This window comes from Vigna angularis, chromosome 1 (assembly GCF_016808095.1).
Source record: "Vigna angularis cultivar LongXiaoDou No.4 chromosome 1, ASM1680809v1, whole genome shotgun sequence".
NCBI lineage: Eukaryota > Viridiplantae > Streptophyta > Magnoliopsida > Fabales > Fabaceae > Vigna > Vigna angularis.
In genome coordinates this window covers 64412216-64431215 of record NC_068970.1, presented here as the reverse complement: position 1 = coordinate 64431215, position 19000 = coordinate 64412216, and the positions used below count along the sequence as shown (strand labels likewise).

Below are 19000 nucleotides of genomic sequence, written 5' to 3'. Positions count from 1 at the left end.
AACATTCTAATACAATGGACTTCAAGTATTAGAAGTTAAGAAAAAAGATAAAATTTTATACAATTGAAATTGAAGAAAAAGTCATCATAAATAAGTGTTACATATAAACTTATTTTAAATGTGTATGGATGTTGGGTAAAATAATTACACTTTCATTCATCTTGTAATCATATAAATTAAAATCACAACAATTAAGAAGTTCATGTTAAAAGATTGTAAAAAGAATTCACATACCACAGATATCATTTACCAATTCAAATCCACACCAAAGTTTATTTATCACATCTCCTTGTTTTATCCTAGTCATATCGAAATCATGTAGCATTTATATCACATTATTTCAAAATTATAAATATTTCCTGCACCAGAAATTTTCATTTCATAATATGTTAATTCAAATGATCTATTCATCGCATTCAAATTGTCAACCAAAAACAAGTTCATATCATGCTTATAGAAAAAAAAAATTAAGAAAATAAATGGCTTTCTTTATCTTGAAGTTACATCAACATTAGTACAATAGCAGAAAAAAAATGTGATAAATTTAACATAAAACGAACTGTATATAAAAAAATAGAAAAAAATACTATGAAATTTTTGTGGAAAAGGAGAAAGGAAAGATGATTTGACATAGAGATAGATATGCATCCTTTACCCGCCAAACCAAAACCAAGTCACACAAATAAATATCTTCTTGCTTCCATTCCTATGACGTGGTCGGAATTCACTTCCAGATATTTTCTATCAAAATATCATCTCACCTTAGTGTTCCCCACGTTGACTCCATTCACCTTCACATTCGCCCTTCTTTTCCCCCTTAAATTACCAATCTGCCACTATTCTCATCTCCCCCCATACCCACTCGTAATTTCCCTCTCTCTTCGGGGCATTTCCGTCACATCATTTAACCGACTTTAACGAGAAGAGCGAGAGAGAAAAGAAAGAGAGTTTGGTGTTATTTTTCATTGTTGCAGTTGCAGAAGAAGAAGAAAAAGAAAAAATGGCTATGGCAAAAGAGAAAGAGGAAGATGAAGAGGAGGTTCAGACCTGTGGGAAGAGGTTGAAATGCATGAGGAATGATGAAGAAGATGATAATGGTGTTGATGAAGAAGAGAGCGAGCTTCCTCTGAAACCCGGGATTTTCTTCTACCCGACAACCCCAACTTCCTTTGTTGTCTCTGATGCTCTTGAACCTGATTTCCCGGTCATATATGTCAACAAGGTCTTTGAAATCTCCACTGGGTATCGTGCCGACGAGGCCCTCGGTCTCAACTGGTTAGAACTTTCTTCCATTTCTCCCTCTTTTTTGTGCAAATTCCGACCTCTTAACATCTGGGGTTTTTCTGTTTTGTGCATTTGACTCTGAAATTTACCTGGTTGGGTTGAATTAAACTTCCTCAAACTAGAACCCCTTTCTGTGCCTGTCAGATTGTTCTGTTTATTCAGATCTATGTTTAAGCTCAGATTTTTTTTTGTGTTCCATTTTGTCATCTAGTTAAGAGATGAGATTCTACTGTGTCAAAATTCATAATTCAGAAACATCTTATGGCTTTTGCGAACTACATTTCACTGAACTGTGAATTCTGATTGGTAGTGTTTTATCCTCTGTTGTCCATTTTTCGGCAATTTTTTATCTGCTATGGTTAGCTCTTCTATTGAACTTCTTGTTTCTCCTTTTTTTTTTATCATCTCTCAAGCTGGAGTATTTTTTTTTTCGTCCTTCCTTTTGGAACCCTTGTTTTTTACCTTGTTACAATATGATTTGTGAAAGTTGCGAATGGCCGATACTTCTATCTTCCTTGTTAGTGTCATAATATTATTGCTGGTGTGAATTTTCAACTAAATTTATTAAGTATCCACAATTTTTATTAATGTTCAAATGTAGCAAAGATACATGTGACTTTAAAATAATTTGAAAATGTCATGTTTTGTCCATTGAAGATAGCAATTTTCTATCAAATTTGGTGGAATGTTTGGTTTTAAGAGTTTTTGGTGTCTATAGTTTGAGTTTGGTTTAGTTTTGGTTCCCAGATTAAAAGTGATTATTATTTCAGGGTCCCTAATTTGAAGAAAGTTCACATTTAGTCCTTAAGATTTATTTTCTGTGATCATCTAAGAACTAAAACAGGGTTGTGAAACTAAAGAATAACTTTTTAATTTAGATGACCAAAAACAAACTTGAATCAAATTTAGGGACCTGAAAATATTTAAGTCTTAAGAAAATGGATACTTAAAATATTATGATATAAGGTTTGTCAACTGTTTGAGCCTTTGCTTCAACTAACTCCTGAGAAAATTTTTGATAGAGGATATTGATTAAAAATGTGACATTCTTGTTTTCAACAGTAGGGAAGGTAGCCGGTTAAGCTTTTGAGTTTGCATTCCTGTAAATCCTTCTTGCAGTGCCTTACTCAATCACCAAATTTGAAACAATTTGTTTTGAAACTTTAGTTTTAAGTGTATCAAATGGCATCCTGTGATCCATAATGGGATAAGACTTTGTTATATACTGATCAGTCAGGGTTATTTTAGAAGAATGGCCAATAATTGTTTTAAAATTTCTTTTGTTTCAGTCGGTTCTTACAGTATAGAGATCCTCGAGCTCAGAGGCGACACCCTTTGGTGGACCCTGTTGTTGTGTCTGAGATCAGAAGATGTCTTGAGGAAGGTGTTGAGTTCCAAGGTGAACTTTTGAATTTCAGAAAGGACGGCACGCCATTGGTGAACAGACTAAGACTTGCACCAATTCATGACGATGATGGGACTGTGACACACGTAATAGGTATCCAACTCTTTTCTGAGGCAAATATAGATCTGAACCGACTCTCATATCCAGTATTCAAAGAGACTTGCAATCAGGATTTTTCCAAGAATGGTAAATATTCTCCAAAGGGTGGACAATGTTTGTACAGTCAGCAGCAAGAGATGTGCGGCATTCTTCAGCTTTCTGATGAAGTCTTGGCTCACAACATTTTGTCACGCTTGACACCAAGGGATGTTGCATCCATTGGGTCTGTATGTAGAAGAATACGTCAGTTAACAAAGAATGAGCATGTCAGGAAGATGGTATGTCAGAATGCTTGGGGCAAAGAAGTGACAGGAACATTGGAACTGATGACCAAGAAGTTAGGATGGGGTCGTCTGACTCGGGAACTCACCACCCTGGAGGCTGTTTGTTGGAGAAAACTGACAGTTGGAGGAGCAGTGGAGCCTTCACGCTGCAATTTCAGTGCTTGTGCTGCAGGAAACCGACTAGTATTGTTTGGAGGTGAAGGAGTGGACATGCAGCCTATGGATGACACTTTTGTTCTAAATCTTGACGCTAAAAATCCAGAATGGCGCAGGGTTAGTGTGAAATCATCCCCACCTGGAAGATGGGGCCACACACTCTCATGTTTAAATGGTTCTTGGTTGGTGGTTTTTGGAGGCTGTGGTAGGCAAGGACTGCTCAATGATGTGTTTGTGCTTGATTTGGATGCTCAACAGCCAACATGGAGGGAAGTCTGTGGTGGAACCCCACCTCTTCCCAGATCATGGCATAGTTCTTGCACAATTGAAGGGTCGAAATTGGTGGTCTCCGGTGGGTGCACGGATGCAGGTGTACTTCTCAGTGACACGTATTTACTGGATCTCACAACGGAGAATCCAACATGGAGAGAAATTCCAACATCATGGGCTCCTCCATCTCGGTTGGGGCACTCACTCTCGGTGTATGGGAGGACAAAGCTTCTGATGTTTGGTGGACTTGCCAAGAGTGGACACTTGCGGCTACGATCAGGTGAGGCTTATACAATTGACTTGGAAGATGAACAACCACAGTGGAGGCAGCTAGAATGTAGTGCATTCACGGGATTAGCAAGTCAAAATGCTGTTGTTCCTCCTCCTAGACTGGATCATGTTGCTGTGAGTATGCCTTGTGGGAGGATCATTATATTTGGAGGTTCCATTGCGGGTCTTCACTCACCATCTCAGCTCTTTCTCTTGGACCCTTCTGAAGAGAAACCATCTTGGAGGATCCTCAATGTTCCAGGGCAACCACCTAAGTTTGCTTGGGGTCATAGCACTTGTGTGGTTGGAGGGACTAGGGTACTGGTGTTGGGGGGACACACTGGGGAGGAGTGGATACTCAATGAGTTGCATGAGTTATGCCTGGCAAGTCGTCAGGATTCTGACCTGTAAAGGGCATAAAACCAGACCCTCTTCTCTCAGAACAAGATTTTTGTTGCAAAATAGGTTTTGGGTGGGTTTTGTTTAGCAGTTTGGTTTTGTATATGAACTATATCATATGATTGTTGTATGACATGACGTGTGTATTACCACTGTTTTTTGAATGATGTGTGATGCCATCTGGCTCCTCTACCCTCTATGACTATGACACTAGGAAACAAACTTCTGTACATCATAGAGTTCTTGCCTCTTGTATCATCCCTCCTTTTTCTTTTACTATTAGTTTTGTTAATAATTAATTCTTTTATTATTGTTTCTTATCATCAACTCTGATATAACTAATAAATATATAACATAGAAGGAGAAGAAAAAGGGTGGGTAGATTTCAAAAGAAATTCAAGGAAATATAAGTATGAGGATTGAACGTTAATAAATCTTTAATTAAAGAAGGTTTACCTGGGTTGTAACTAGTTATTATTAGCCTTCTTTACAAATAGAAAAGATAAAAAAAATGCTTAAAATTCATGCAGTAAAAAGTTGTATAGGCTTGAAATTTAACCATTTTACTAAATTATAACACGTGATTAGGATTACTTGGAGTTTTTTTTTTAAAAAAAAACTGCAGGGCCAACGTGCTTTTTGAAATACAAGTGTATAGATTTTCGAATTATGATTTTAAAGTTTTTAGTGTAATTTACCTTTGTGTTTGTTTGTTGAAGAAGTCGGTAAAAGTGAAGAAAGTTGAGAATACAAAATTTAAAACACGAAAACAATGCAAAACTTTATATCTTACTTTCCCTCCCTAAACATGTGAAGAAGATTACCTTTAATATTATATATATATATATATATATATATATATATATATTACTTTATAAAAAAATCAATAATATCTTATATTTTTATTATAATATATAATTAAAGTAAAATATAATAATAAATAAAATGATTTAAAAATTATATTTTATAGATTAATTTACTTTAAAATATTATTATTTTAAAATATAATTTTTCGATGAAATTTGGAAATATTTTTAATTTAAAAATTGTTTTCATTCTAGTTTATAATTTACAATGAATTTTTAAAATAAATTATTTTTTAAATATTACAAAAATTATTTTATTATATAATCATATCTTGTAACAACTTTCTACTCAATTTTCACTTTCTTAGCTTTAATTCAAATAACTTCACTCAAATTAAATAATTTCAATTTTTTCACTCTCTTTTTCATCATTTCCTTCGGCTTTTACTTCCTCAAATCCAGTAATCCAAAGGCATCGCATCCAATTCTTCGCACACACAGATTAGTCAACCCGACCCAAGATGCTAAGGAATGAAATTCAGCGAGTCAGATTTTCAACTTGAGAGAACCTGACTCGTACCAATATCTTTTACAGGTTATTTAAGTTTTTTCAAAAATTTACACAAGTTTTAAAATGTGATTGAACACAAGGTTTATAAAGTCGAGCGGAAATAAATCATTCAACAGCGGCAATGAAAATATGAATGTTACATAGCTGTAAATAGAGATTTTATTACAAGTATTTAACCTAAGTTCTCTTTTAATAGCTTTCTCTGACATTTTTTAAAATTTATTTTTTTCTACGGGACGAAAACTCATGAACAGATTATTGAAAATATTTATCCAATGGCACTACCGATGGTGAATAGAAGAATTTATTAAAAAACAAATTCTCAGATCGAATATTGCTATGCTATGCACATGGTCACCTCGTTTTAGTTGTGATAGTTTACTAATGTTTGACTCCTCTAATTAATGTAATTATTGGCACATATATAGCAAAGAATGAAGATTAAATGACTAATAAAATGGTGAAGTCCTTCGAAGTTACATAAAATCACAACATAAAACTCGTAAGTTACATAAAATCACAACATAGAACTCGGATCGGATGCTTTTTACACTGTGGTATGTGGGTCAAAAGAATTATACGCAAGTACGATTTTCACTTCTCGTCGTAACCGTGGACTTTTTTTCTGTTCGTGCTTGATTAAAAAATAGTAAAAGCTACAAAATCTATAAGAAATCTCACAACATCTGTTGCAAACTCTGGGATCTCATTATTTCCAAGTCACCGAGTCAATGTCATCCCTAGCTTGCTTGTATAATTCAAGCCTTTTGGCTATTTGATTTCTCCTTTCCATAAGGGCTGGATCTTCATCCAACATGGCACCCAATTTTTCCTTCTGCATAACAGCTCCAGTAATCAGTTATAACGTTGCTTTCGTCATATTGAAATATACATGATGCTTTCATCAAATTGCAATATACATGTTGCAACAAACAAAAATAAAAACAAGTCCCTAAGTATTGAGCCTATCTCGCTTAAACAATCCTTTTGACAAATCACAAGGGAAGTAGCCAGCCAGCATTCTATTATCCCTTTTTCCTAAACCTTTGCTAACCTGTTCTATGAGCTAGTATATGCAACAATTAATATCCTCTACAACACACTTCAATAGCTGTAGTATACATGATTTAATGATAGCCAAATTGCAATTTAAATCATTTTCATTCTTGATCTACTTTGATCTACTTTGATCCTCCTGTTATTATTTCCATTGTTTTATTTCTTCAATTTTGACTAATTATAAATTTGCATACCTTTAATGTATTTATGTAAGTTTAGTTGAACTATAAACATAACATTCATTTAACAAACCTTAAGAAATAATTTAATTAATTAAAATATAAAAATAAAATAAAAAATAAACCATACAAAATTGAAGATTGACCTAAATTTCTGATTTTCTAAACTTTGACGCCAAGAATTTTAGATGATTTTTTTTTTAAAAGACCAACATTATATTTTATCCTAATTAAAATACAAAGCCAAAGGGAGCCTAACTAACACACTGTCCAATCTTGATCATCCCCAAATTCAAAGCCAATAACTTCTCGCGTCATACTTTTATAATTTCCAAAAACTTAATCCGACGGTATATTTGGATTCATCATACCCAGAGCTTTGGTTACATGTACTTCATGATATTGACAAAAAAAAAATCATTTCGTAAGCTCATACTTGGACCAGGTTCATTAAGTTATCAATGGAAAAAACAGCATGGCATTGTAATTATATAAGTAAATTCAAACAAGCCACACGTAATTATAACTTGTGCAGATACCATGAAAATAACATAGTTAAGGAATGAGAGAAAATTGTATCTAAGATGGGAAAAATTTAACCCGAAGATAAAAAATCGTACCTCCTTCCTCCCAACTTGAACGTAAAAGTGGTTCAGCAAAGATCGCTTAGCCTCTCTGACTTGACAATGAACGACAGCCTTGGGTATGGTATTCTTAAGTGTATCGCAAACCATATTGATATAGGAACTTACATTTGTTCCTGTATCAGGCAACATAATATATAATACTCAGAATAATGACTGTATAACCATTAGATATGTAAAAGCAATCTCGAATCAAAATCCAAATTACGTGTAATCATGCCATTTAAATTTAAACCCTCCTTTCAAATATTTAAGTGAATTTCAAAGCATCTCGCTCTTTATTTTATAGGAACAAAAACTCACACAAGATATGAGAGAAAAGGGATTTAGACATCTTCCCCAAAACCTAACTTTCTTGGACACAATTTTGAATATTTTAGAGTGGATAGAGTTTTGAAAAAAAAATAATGGTCATTTTAGAGAAAAAAAATGAATTTTTTAATTGAAAACGACATATGCTGACCAAATATCAAAAAGAAGTTCCCACATTGCTTACAAAGATAACTTTTACTTCTGATGAAAGATGAGTCTTACACACTTCAGTAAAAAGACATGGTTTATATAAGCTTATCCATCTAACCAGTACTGTAGTCCTAGAATAATCATATACTAAGAATTACAATATTATTCTTAAATGTTACTAAAAAGGCTTGAGGAAATTTAGGTTACCAATTTTGCGCAGGTGATTGTCAGTATAACTGTCCATATTTGGGGGACCATTCCGATTTGGATTTGGTGGTCCATTTGGATTCTTTTCTGGTTCAAAATGAATCTTCCTGAAAAACTCCACTGTTAGATAGCTAGACTCCATATCAACCAACCGTGTAACTGTCTTCCTGCTTTCTTCTCGGAATTTTTCCAGAGCTTCATTCGCAGCAGTTGCTATATCATTGGAAAGTGTTGGAAATCTTTTTAGTTCCTACATGTCATAAAAACGCCAACTGTAAAATATAATTTAATTATCTCTTCCCCTGTAATATTTCCCCATCCCAATTCACCCCTTCAGATACCAAAGCTAATAATAGAAAAACTATTCAAGGTCCTGGAACGGCACCTTACATCAGTTTTTAGCAATGACTCATACCCTTCATTATTAGCCTTCAAAGATTCATTAATTCAAGAAGGAATCCTAATAACCAACTCAGACACATGAATTAGGTGTGAAAGAAGAACAGGCGCATTCAACTTGCATTTTTGTTTATTTTTAAATTTTAAACTTATGACATGTCTGACATCAACTTGTGCACTGCTTTACCTCAGTTTCTGTAATTGATTTCCGTACAAGTTCCTTTAAAACAAAGTGAACCTGTATAATAGAAGAAAGCACGCAGTTCAGAAATGAAAAGAACAACATCACACACAGCAATTTAATATAAAAAAATGTAAATGAGGAAAACAGTTCCTCTTGTGGAGTAACTATTTTTATCTCACTTCAGTGACAAAAATTAAAGGAAAAACACATGTTAAACAGCCCTCATACAGTATATAACAATAATATAAGAAACACAATTATAAATGTGATTTTTGGTACAAAAAACGTCAGAGTTTCATCATGGGAAATTATTTACTGAGAAAGGGATTCAGAAAGCAAAAACAGAATCAATGGTAATGAAATTTCAGTTTAACAACATTCCAAGTTTGTGTTGATGTGGAAGAATAGAGGACGTTCACAATAGCAGGCTTGTATATATATTCACGTGATATCAGGATTTTCATTTACTTGATTTTGTCTTCTTCACAATTACCTCCTGCTGTGATCAACACTGAGATGAATCTCTTCAGAGGTGATTTTGAAAAACAAAAAGACAAAAACGATAGAAAGCAATACAGTAGTTGTGGAGGACACCTCAGGTCTAAACAATGAGGTATTTCATGTTATATCTGGTAGTTTCATTTCATCATACCAAGGAACAGGACGACAGACTAAAACAAAATATAATAAAGTAAACAAAGTTTACAGCATCCACGGAGGCTTCAGCTGGGCCTTTGAAATAGCCTATAGATCCTTCAATGAGTCTTCGGTAACCCTGCTCTGGAGCAATTAGATGGGGCTGATACCCATCAGCTTCAGTGACAACCCTCTGGACATTTTTCAGGGAAAGATGGCGATCGAAAGGAAGCTTTTTTAAAGCAGCTGGTAACTGGTGATCAAAAACTCCGTATATCCGGTCCCCACCAGGACGACTGAAAAAGAAGTTAGTGGGCTAATCAACTAGTTGACAAGGCAAAAAACCAAAGAAAGTTCATACAATTCATTTGTTATAGAAAGAAACAAAAGTAAACAAGGAGCTAATTATGAAGCTGAATAGGAGCAGTTACCCTCCCTCCAGGTGCTCTTTAAATACTTTATCAAATGCACGACACATCTCTAAAATAGTGTAGAGTTGGGCCTACGTAAACAAGTAACACAACTTAAAACACTTAGAAATAAACCATTTTCAAATTAAATTATTCAGCATAGGTCTCAGTTCTGACCCCTGAATCCACAGCAATTGGTCTGCCAATACGGTCCAACTCGGCATTTAGCTCGTCAATAGTTTTATTAATTAAGGCAATGATACTTGGTATTTTCTGTCTGATAACTTGCTCCAAATGCTACGGTCATAAAAAGCAGTGAAAGAAAAAAAATCATTGAAAGAATCAGAAATCAATTGAATAAAAGTACAGTAAATTATAAAAATGTTACTGAAAATGTGTAGAATATAAAACCTGAGATAAAAGCTTAGCAAGATATTCTGATCCCATTTTATGTGCCAAATGTCCATATTCGGGACTTGTCTCAAAATATTCACGCTCCTTCCTACGAGCAGCAATCATGTCAACATTCCGATTAATATCAGCTTGTGAACGGTTCACAATTCCAACCCATGGATGCTGCAGCCTGTATTGCCTTCCCTCGAGTACCTTCACGTTTTAAATTTAAAAACTTCTGTCATTTTGCAACTAACAAGTTAAATCCAAGGAAATCAATTTAAGTTACTGAAGAACAAAACAGAAGATAGTTGCAGTTATTAAGAAATCATACATCAACCGCATTAGTTCCTTTATCCATAAGATCAAGTTTGGTAACAACACCAAACGTTCTTTCACCTGAAAAAGTATAAGGAAGAAAAGTTTGTTTTTTGGTAAATGCATGCTGACCAAGAAAGAATGAAAAACAAAACAAAACTGAATGAATCAAAATCTACCCTTGGAATTGCTTCAATATAAACAGCCATACCTGAAGGGTCAACTTCTCGAGCGATTTTTATGGCATCTGATGTGGCAATATCTTGATTTGCAGGAGAGATAGCTAAGATAATGCAATTTGGCTTCACAATTGAAGAGTTCAGTTATATTGTTAACATGAAACATTGAAGATAATTTATAAGAGCAAGAGTAGATAATAAATTTGACAGCAGTACACCCGAAAGGCAGTTCAATTTCCTTAAAATGGAACATAAATTACAGGATTCAAAATAAACGTAGACTGATTACAGGTGATGCCAATTAAACCAATGAGAAGAATATTCTTGCAGCAAAAGATAAAAGAAACTACTGGAAGGAAAACATTATTGTGAGTGAATCCTACATTAACCAAACCCACAAGATACAAGAAAGTAAAAAACCACAAGTTTCCAGCAAAAGATTACCCAGATAAATTTATTGATTACCAGAATGTAGTGTTATTTGAAGGGGTTCAAAGTGTGACGAATCATTATTCTTCTTTAAATAAGAGTGATTCAGAAAAGTTCTTCATATCAAAGCTTGTCTTACAAAATTTAAAATCATATCTCACTACTTCATTTTTCTCTTCATATCAAGAGTATATAATTTACCTTTTCAACATAAGAGCGGACCATGTTTTCAATATCTTGAACAATACTCTCTTGCTGTCCCTCTTCAAAAAAGAAGAAAAACTTGGTTATACGTTTGAGGTTCTAATGAGTCCTCTCAGAATACAACTCAAATTGTATAAATATACTGAGAAATATATTGAGGTTTACCTACTGCAACCTTTGTCAGCCCAGGAAGATCTATGAGGGTTAAGTTTACAACTGCAAAAAATGCCACATAACTATGTCAAACAGAAAGAGGGCATTAACTATGTCTTTTATATTCATGTTGTTCAACAAGGAAGGTAAGCACTAAATGAGAAAGCCAAGTGATCTTCAATCAATCAAACAAATAAATAAATAAATACGATTTCCAAAATTATATATGTAGCAAAATGAAATATGGCAAGTAATCTTCACTTTAAAGCAATCACGGTTAACAATGATTCTCAAAATTACTATAGTAGATGTAAATAGATTAATATTAGGGTTAAATATGTTTTGACCTAGTTTAGTCCTTCAACTTAAGAAATGTGTGGATTTTATCCTTTTAATCAAATTTTATTAAGTTTATTTGACATCTCAAAGACGTTTGTTTTCATGATAGCATTTGAGTTGTTCCCACTGTTTTACACATTTCCGCTTCAATGTTACTTGAGAAACACATTTAAAACGTCAAATAAACTTAACAAAATTTGGTTAAAAGGACTAAATACACGCATTTCTACCGTTAGAGAACTAAATTGAGCTAAAGTTTCGAAGAGAAACTAATTCAATTTTCAGTAAAAAGTTAAAGGACGAAAAACATATTTAACTCTTAATATTACAATGATTTCATAAAATATAAACTTTTGCACCAAACTTATTGCAGAATTTGAAAATTCAGATTGACAACCTAACCATAGGTAAAGCTTCAATTGAAAACTCTGGCTTATAAAACAATAATGAAAATTATGCGCTGGATAATTCATTTGTAGAATCACCAGCACAAAAGGACAGGAATATTAAAGTTCAGAATTCAATCAATGCTAATGTAAAGGTTCACTTTTTAATAAAGCAGAAGACTAAATCCTCCTAGTTTTGGAAGAGAAGATTCATTCAACGATATAAAAAAATGTAGCCATTCTTTAAATTATAAGCCATAAATAGTCACCACGATGAAATGAGAAATAAGATGGAAATCGTAATAAAGAGATACAGCACAACATTATAAGTTTTCAACCAATTGCTTTCAAGATCCATGCCATGTCATGCTATCAATAGAAAATAGAGGTACAAACCATTGGGAGAATAAATGCTGAGATGAATTGGAATGTTAGAAATTTGTTTTGTCTTCCCAGTTATACGATCTGTTTCGTCTGCTATTTCCTTCCTCACAGCAGCTGCATGGAAGTAAAGGATCATTGTAGAAACAATTAATCGAGACATTATGGTAGTGCAAACTCTAATTGCAGCTGTTATTTATTTGTAATCCACACACTGAACAACGGACACATAGACAAACATAATAAATCCACAAGCTCAAACTGGCCCTTGCTGTGTACACATACCACATATCACCACAACCTCACAGCCTCTATTTTTATTTCAAAGCTATACTACCATCCGAATTATTTACACTTTTATTAACACAAAAAATAAACTGAAAGAGGAAATTTAGATAGAAACTTCATTTACCAAAGTCAGTGAATCTCTTTCTCGGTAAGTGAAGAAACTCCGCATACTCCTGCGTCCCATTGTCTGTCTTGTGAAGTTGCAGCACTAATGGTCTCCGTGTAACAATACCTTAAAGAAAACAACAAAAAATGTCAAAAAACCATTCAGAGGCAAGGAAATAAGTTATGACCGTCCTCCACCGCTATCAATAGAGAAATACGCGACGTCTTGTAGTAAAAATAGAAAATAGTAACAACAACAAAAATAATAAATAATAATATATACCAATACATAAAGGATACCGATTTTCGTTACCATTATTCTCGCACCATTTTGACAATAACTTTTTTTGTGAAAACTGTTCTGATGATTGTTATTTCTATTTTAGTAACTATCTTTTAGTGTATTTTCAGTACTACTGCTATTAATAATAGATAAATAAATAAATAAAAAGATCACTCCAACTAGGAGAAGCTATTTTCAGTAAACCAACATCTCAAAAAAAATCTTCATATCTTCTTATTAAAAAACAGTGACCACTTTTGCTTAATTGTTTTTGATTTCACAGTTAGTAACCAGTACTCCGCAAGGCACCATTTCTTGTAATATATATAAATATATAGTAGTAGAACTGCTTTATGAACAACATTGCTAGAGAGATCTCGTAAAGTAGCGAACGAGAGCAGAAGATGGCAAAAAAGAGAGTAAGAATCACCAGATCCACGAGGTAGAAAATCTCTTCCGACCACGCTTTCAAGCACCGACGATTTTCCCGAACTCTGATACGCCAGAAAACAAATTTGAAAAACAGAAAGAAATAAAGAGTTAGAAAGCATTGTAGTTTGAACGAAGAAAGTGTTCAGTACCTGGCCACCGACGACGGCGACGGATGGAAGAGCTTCCCAAAGCGATAAACCCTCGCCGCCGTGATCTCCTAAAACGGTGCAGGCTCGTTGGATCTTATTGATGAGACCGATCAAGCTCGTCATCGTCGCCATTTTGAAATCGGAAAATAGATCGGATCGGATCGGAAGAGCGATTGAAGAAACGAACGGAAGGAGATCTAAAGAGAGAGAGAGGTTTATGGTTTTAGATCGACGAAACGCGCTTCGGTGGATGCAGAATGTGCATCCAAAGAGATTGGAAATTCGAACGGGTAAACAACATAAACAGAAAAAGAATGGACACCAACCAAACGGTTCTTTATTTCATGCGCTGTGATGGGGCAAATGGTCACTTTACACATTCCTCTGTGGGTTAAGTAAAGGAAACGAAGTTCGTTCTAAAGTCATTTTTTGAATGTTATCGTGACATGACATTCACGCCCTCCGAATAATAAATAATTTAGATCAAAATTCTAACATATTCTTAACTGTGTTTTCTTGCTAAAAGATTTTTTAAAAGAAACAGCGTTTTCTTGTTTTTTTAGAAGGAACCGCCTTTTCTTAAATAACTAAATTACCTACTTGGTCTTAAAAAAAATTAATTCATATCAATTTTTTTTATTGTTTAAAGATATATTTATGATGCTAGATCATTTAAGAAATAATTAATAATATTGTAGTCATGTTATATTTGAATATCTTTGGAATTTGTAAGTAAACGTCACTTACTTTTTTAATTCAGAGTACAATAATACTTAGTTGGACATGTTAATATTTTATATCAAATGCATCTATTCCACCCAAAAACAAGCTTAATATACATATTCCAAACAAGTTGATATAGGTTAAAAACTTATATTTAAATATCAATGATGACTATTTGTACCTTGTATAAATCTATTTCTACACCTTGTATGAAATATTTTTATGGTGGGAGTCACTTAAAGGAGGGATAAACGAAATTAGGGCAATTCTTCCTATAATTTCATATTTTCATCTCACACTATGCAAATATAAAATTTTCATTTTAGTTTTTAGAATTATGGAGTCCAAAAATAATAAATGACTTTTGAATTATACAGTCAACAAAATATAAATTCAAAGATTATTTTTAAAATTTAAATCCCACAATTCAAAAGTTATTAATTTTATTAAAAAATAATTTAAATTACATAATTAAAAAGATAAAAATATATTTTTTAATTACATAATCTTAAAAACTTTTTTTCTTCTAAAAAGGAGGCCTTCAGTGTACTTCAAATTAACTTCTGATTATAGAATCATAAAATTATTTTTTATATTCAAATTACATAATTAAAAAACAATACGATAATTTTTTTCATATTAAATGCCAGGACAAAAACATAAGAAGGTACTGAAAAAATTGTCCAAAAATTTATACATTGTTCTTCCTGCACCCCATCAAATTTCTACCTTCACCGCAAGCGAAAGGCCCGGTGTAGTTGGATCAGGCCCAATTAAACGGGCTTGAAAGCCCATTTTCACGCTCCGTGTATCCACTGTTGAAACGCAACGCAACGCAACGCAACGAAACCACCATTGTAGTGTTCGTTTGAGCTTCAGTTCCTTTCCACAGCCTGGGACCTCAATCAATGGTGACAAGAAGAAAGCTCCTGAATTTGTTATCAGCTCTAAACGTTTCTGACCTACTTCCTCATCACGCCAATGCAATTAACCGTTTGTCGAAAACCCCCAAAACCCTTAGGGTTTATTACGGAACCCAATCATCCAAACCCCCCGAATACGAGATGCCATCGGTAACATGGGGCGTGATCCAAGGTCGCAAGGAGAAGCTCGTTTCGCGAGTAATCATCTTCGACTACCTCAAGGGTTTGGGAATCATCCCCGACGAGTTGCACGACCTCGAACTTCCCTCCACCGTCGACGTCATGCGCGAGCGCGTCGAGTTTCTCCAAAAAATAGGTTTAACTGTCGACGATATCAACAATTACCCTTTGATCTTAGGTTGCAGTGTCAGAAAAAACGTGATCCCCGTGTTGGGGTACTTAGAAAAAATTGGGATTGCAAGGCCCAAGCTTGGGGGATTCGTTAAGAATTACCCGCAGGTGTTGCATGCTAGTGTCATTGTTGAGCTTGCTCCTGTTGTTAAGTTCCTCAGGGGCCTTGATGTGGAGAAAGATGATATCGGGTATGTGTTGCAGAAGTACCCTGAGCTTCTTGGGTTCAAGCTTGAGGGTACTATGAGCACTTCGGTGGCTTATCTTGTTAGTATTGGTGTGAACCCTAGAGATATCGGTCCAATGGTTACTCAGTATCCTTATTTGTTAGGGATGAGAGTTGGAACTGTGATCAAGCCCTTGATTGATTACTTGGTCGATTTAGGGCTACCGAAGAAGGTTTTGGCTAGGATGTTGGAGAAGAGAGCTTACATTCTTGGCTATGATCTTGAGGAAACTGTGAAACCAAATGTGGAGTGTTTGATTAGTTTTGGTGTTAGAAGGGAGTGTTTGGCTTCAGTTATTGCTCAATATCCGCAGATTCTTGGGCTGCCTCTCAAGGCTAAGTTGTCCACGCAGCAGTACTTTTTCAGTTTGAAGCTTAAGGTTGATCCTGAAGGGTTTGCACGGGTGGTGGAGAACATGCCTCAGGTAGTTAGCCTCAACCAGCATGTGATTATGAAGCCCGTTGAATTCCTCCTTGGAAGGACTGTAACAGTGGAGGATGTGGCTAGAATGGTGATCAAGTGTCCTCAGTTGGTGGCATTGAGAGTTGAGCTGATGAAAAACAGCTATTACTTCTTTAAGAGTGAGATGGGGAGGCCATTGAAAGAGCTTGTGGAATTCCCGGAGTACTTTACTTATAGTTTGGAGTCTAGAATCAAACCCAGATACCAGAGGCTCAAGAGTAAGGGGATAAGATGTTCGTTGAATTGGATGCTGAATTGTAGTGACCAGAGGTTTGAAGAGAGGTTGCAGGGTCATTACATTGAAACTGAAAGTGTAGGTCCCAGATTCTGTATGGGAGGGAAATTGGAGCTACCGGGGAATGACATAATGTCTGATGACGAAGCTGAGAGTGATGATGAAATACTATATACAAGAACTGTTTCTCTATAGCTCAGCAATTTTTTTATTTTTCTGCGGTTGGTGAAACCATTGCAAAGTATAACTGTCATCAATTGGAGGACTAATTTTATCTGTTTTGTCCCCATTTGTATTGCTAATAGATGACATATCACTTTTTCTATTCATTCATTTGCTTTGGAGGCAATAGTGAAGTCTGAAACCCTGATATTTTGCCCTGAATATCCATGTAAATTATGTTGGTTGTTTCCTTCATGATCTAGTGATAAACTAATAGTGCCATAAAGGCAGAATTTTGAACACTACTATGTCTGTTAATGATATTTGTGGAAACATGATGGATCATATAAAAGCGATAGGAACTATCTTTGTTTTCTTGTAAATCCCTATTCCAATTCTTTACTAAGAGTGATTGATTTCTTTTATATATTATTGATCGAGATCTTTTTCAGAAACGAAGTGCCAATAATTGCATTTGAATTGCTTTCACTACAGTCGATTCTTGGATCCTCGAGCTCAGAGGTGGCAACCTTTCAATGTTAGGGTGGGCTCTAGGCACAAAAGAAACCACATTGAATAATTTTATCGGATGGAATTTTAATCATGTGATATTTTACATTTCAGCTAATTTATTTGTTCATTTTCTAATCATGTTTATTCCGTAACAAAGCAAGAATCATCCTTTTTCTACCATGGTCAAATTTCAGTAGACCAAGCCTTTTCTCTCAACAGTTTGACATTCCCTCTGGTATTGTTTAAAAATTATAGATAAGGAGATCCCAAATTTTGGAATTAAGTTCATTTTAGTCTAAAAAAAATTTTAATGACTAATTTCAATTGGATATGTAGGTTCAAGAAATGTTGCTACCTACATATCAATTAAGAATGCTAAAAGATTTGGACTAGGTGGGTAGACAATATCAAATGTGAATCAATCATTACTAAACGAGTGATTTGATGCATGCTTTAAAAATGTGTTGACAAATTTATATCAAGCTAATTTGGTTGGTACCTTAAATTTATGATGAAAAAATATTAATCTCATTTATATGTTTTCTATATAAGTATTCAATTTATATTAATGAGAGGGAAAATAGCTTTTGTTTTTTTAGGACTAATTACTTATTTTATTTATTACTTTTTTTTCCTGTTGTTGTCTCTTACGTATACTATTAATTTTCATTCAACATATAATTAAAAAATACAATATGTAAAATCATCACAGAATATATAACATAGACTATAAGTGAAATAGAAAAACAATCTATATTAGGTGTTAGTATTTAATACAAAAATACAATAATCCACAAATAAAAAACATAAATAACTTTCCTGATATGTAATTCCTTATTATAAAAAAAGTTTCTAACTCATGTACTAACTAAAAATCAAGGGATTCTAACTAGTTAAATATAACCAAATTTCAATATAAGTTTAACTGAGGATCACTTTTTTTAACTATCCACCAAACCACTCCAATGATAATAAAATTATAAGAAAAAGAAGATAATACTTTATAGTAGACCAAAACTTATTAATTATAAAAATCTGAGCACTTAAAATTAATTATTAACTTCTTAACTACAAGTTTGATTATAATCTAAAGAAATTAAGTACTGAAGAAGAAAATTAGATAGAACAGTCGATTGATTTACGGGGTTGATTCAAATCAAAGATAAATAAATTTGAAAGCTTAACCAATTTAAAGTGGCAATAATAATATAATCAATTCAAATTAATTTGTTTTGTTAATCCAATAACATTCGGACTAACAATCGACATTTATTCTTTGCAAGCGTTAACTAGCAATCCCTTACATAAGTAATTTAACAAATTGATTATATATTTCAATTCTTTTATTCTATGTTTTTTCCATCTTTAAACGGAAATTGTTATGCCATAGATGTCACCATTATTTGTACCACTGCCTTCTATCGTTGAAATATAAATAAATTTTAAAATTTTAATTTTAATAAAGAAAATTGAATAAACTACTGTCAGCTAAATTACACGCTCTCGTCCAATAAAATATTGACATCAATAATAATTGTTTTCTTGCTTTATGATTTATGCCAGACTTATTCATTAGTGGTGTAGAATTTCTCAGTTGACAAAATTACACTCCAGGTTACATAAAGTATACTAACCTAAGGA

The 19000-nt window shown here is 33.8% G+C and overlaps 3 protein-coding genes across 3 annotated transcripts; 2 read left to right on the top strand and 1 right to left on the bottom strand.

The window, feature by feature from the left end:
* The first annotated feature begins 718 nt into the window (after window positions 1–718).
* LOC108320136 (adagio protein 3) lies at window positions 719–4397 on the top strand. Its single transcript, XM_017551483.2, has 2 exons — window positions 719–1275; window positions 2574–4397. The coding sequence occupies exons 1-2, from the start codon at window positions 1001–1003 to the stop codon at window positions 4177–4179; spliced, it is 1881 nt and encodes a 626-aa protein (XP_017406972.1). The 5' UTR covers window positions 719–1000; the 3' UTR covers window positions 4180–4397.
* A 1572-nt stretch (window positions 4398–5969) lies between these two features.
* LOC108320130 (phragmoplastin DRP1C) lies at window positions 5970–14201 on the bottom strand. Its single transcript, XM_017551474.2, has 16 exons — window positions 13764–14201; window positions 13613–13676; window positions 12919–13026; window positions 12522–12623; window positions 11413–11463; window positions 11245–11306; window positions 10647–10737; window positions 10452–10516; window positions 10136–10330; window positions 9902–10021; window positions 9746–9816; window positions 9385–9610; window positions 8682–8732; window positions 8096–8345; window positions 7403–7542; window positions 5970–6379 (listed from the first exon to the last, which is right to left on the bottom strand). The coding sequence occupies exons 1-16, from the start codon at window positions 13893–13895 to the stop codon at window positions 6254–6256; spliced, it is 1854 nt and encodes a 617-aa protein (XP_017406963.1). The 5' UTR covers window positions 13896–14201; the 3' UTR covers window positions 5970–6253.
* A 989-nt stretch (window positions 14202–15190) lies between these two features.
* On the top strand, window positions 15191–17148 carry LOC108320104 (transcription termination factor MTERF4, chloroplastic). Its single transcript, XM_017551441.2, has one exon. The coding sequence runs from the start codon at window positions 15395–15397 to the stop codon at window positions 16877–16879; it is 1485 nt and encodes a 494-aa protein (XP_017406930.1). The 5' UTR covers window positions 15191–15394; the 3' UTR covers window positions 16880–17148.
* Window positions 17149–19000: the final 1852 nt, after the last annotated feature.

Coding starts and splice junctions, on each gene's coding strand:
- LOC108320136 (XM_017551483.2), top strand. CDS start 1,001: ATGGCTATGGCAAAAGAGAAAGAGGAAGATGAAGAGGAGGTTCAGACC. Junction 1,276..2,573: donor GAGGCCCTCGGTCTCAACTG/GTTAGAACTTTC, acceptor CTTTTGTTTCAG/TCGGTTCTTACAGTATAGAG.
- LOC108320130 (XM_017551474.2), bottom strand. CDS start 13,895: ATGGCGACGATGACGAGCTTGATCGGTCTCATCAATAAGATCCAACGA. Junction 10,331..10,451: donor AAGGAACTAATGCGGTTGAT/GTATGATTTCTT, acceptor TAAAACGTGAAG/GTACTCGAGGGAAGGCAATA. Junction 10,022..10,135: donor TTGCTAAGCTTTTATCTCAG/GTTTTATATTCT, acceptor TTATGACCGTAG/CATTTGGAGCAAGTTATCAG.
- LOC108320104 (XM_017551441.2), top strand. CDS start 15,395: ATGGTGACAAGAAGAAAGCTCCTGAATTTGTTATCAGCTCTAAACGTT.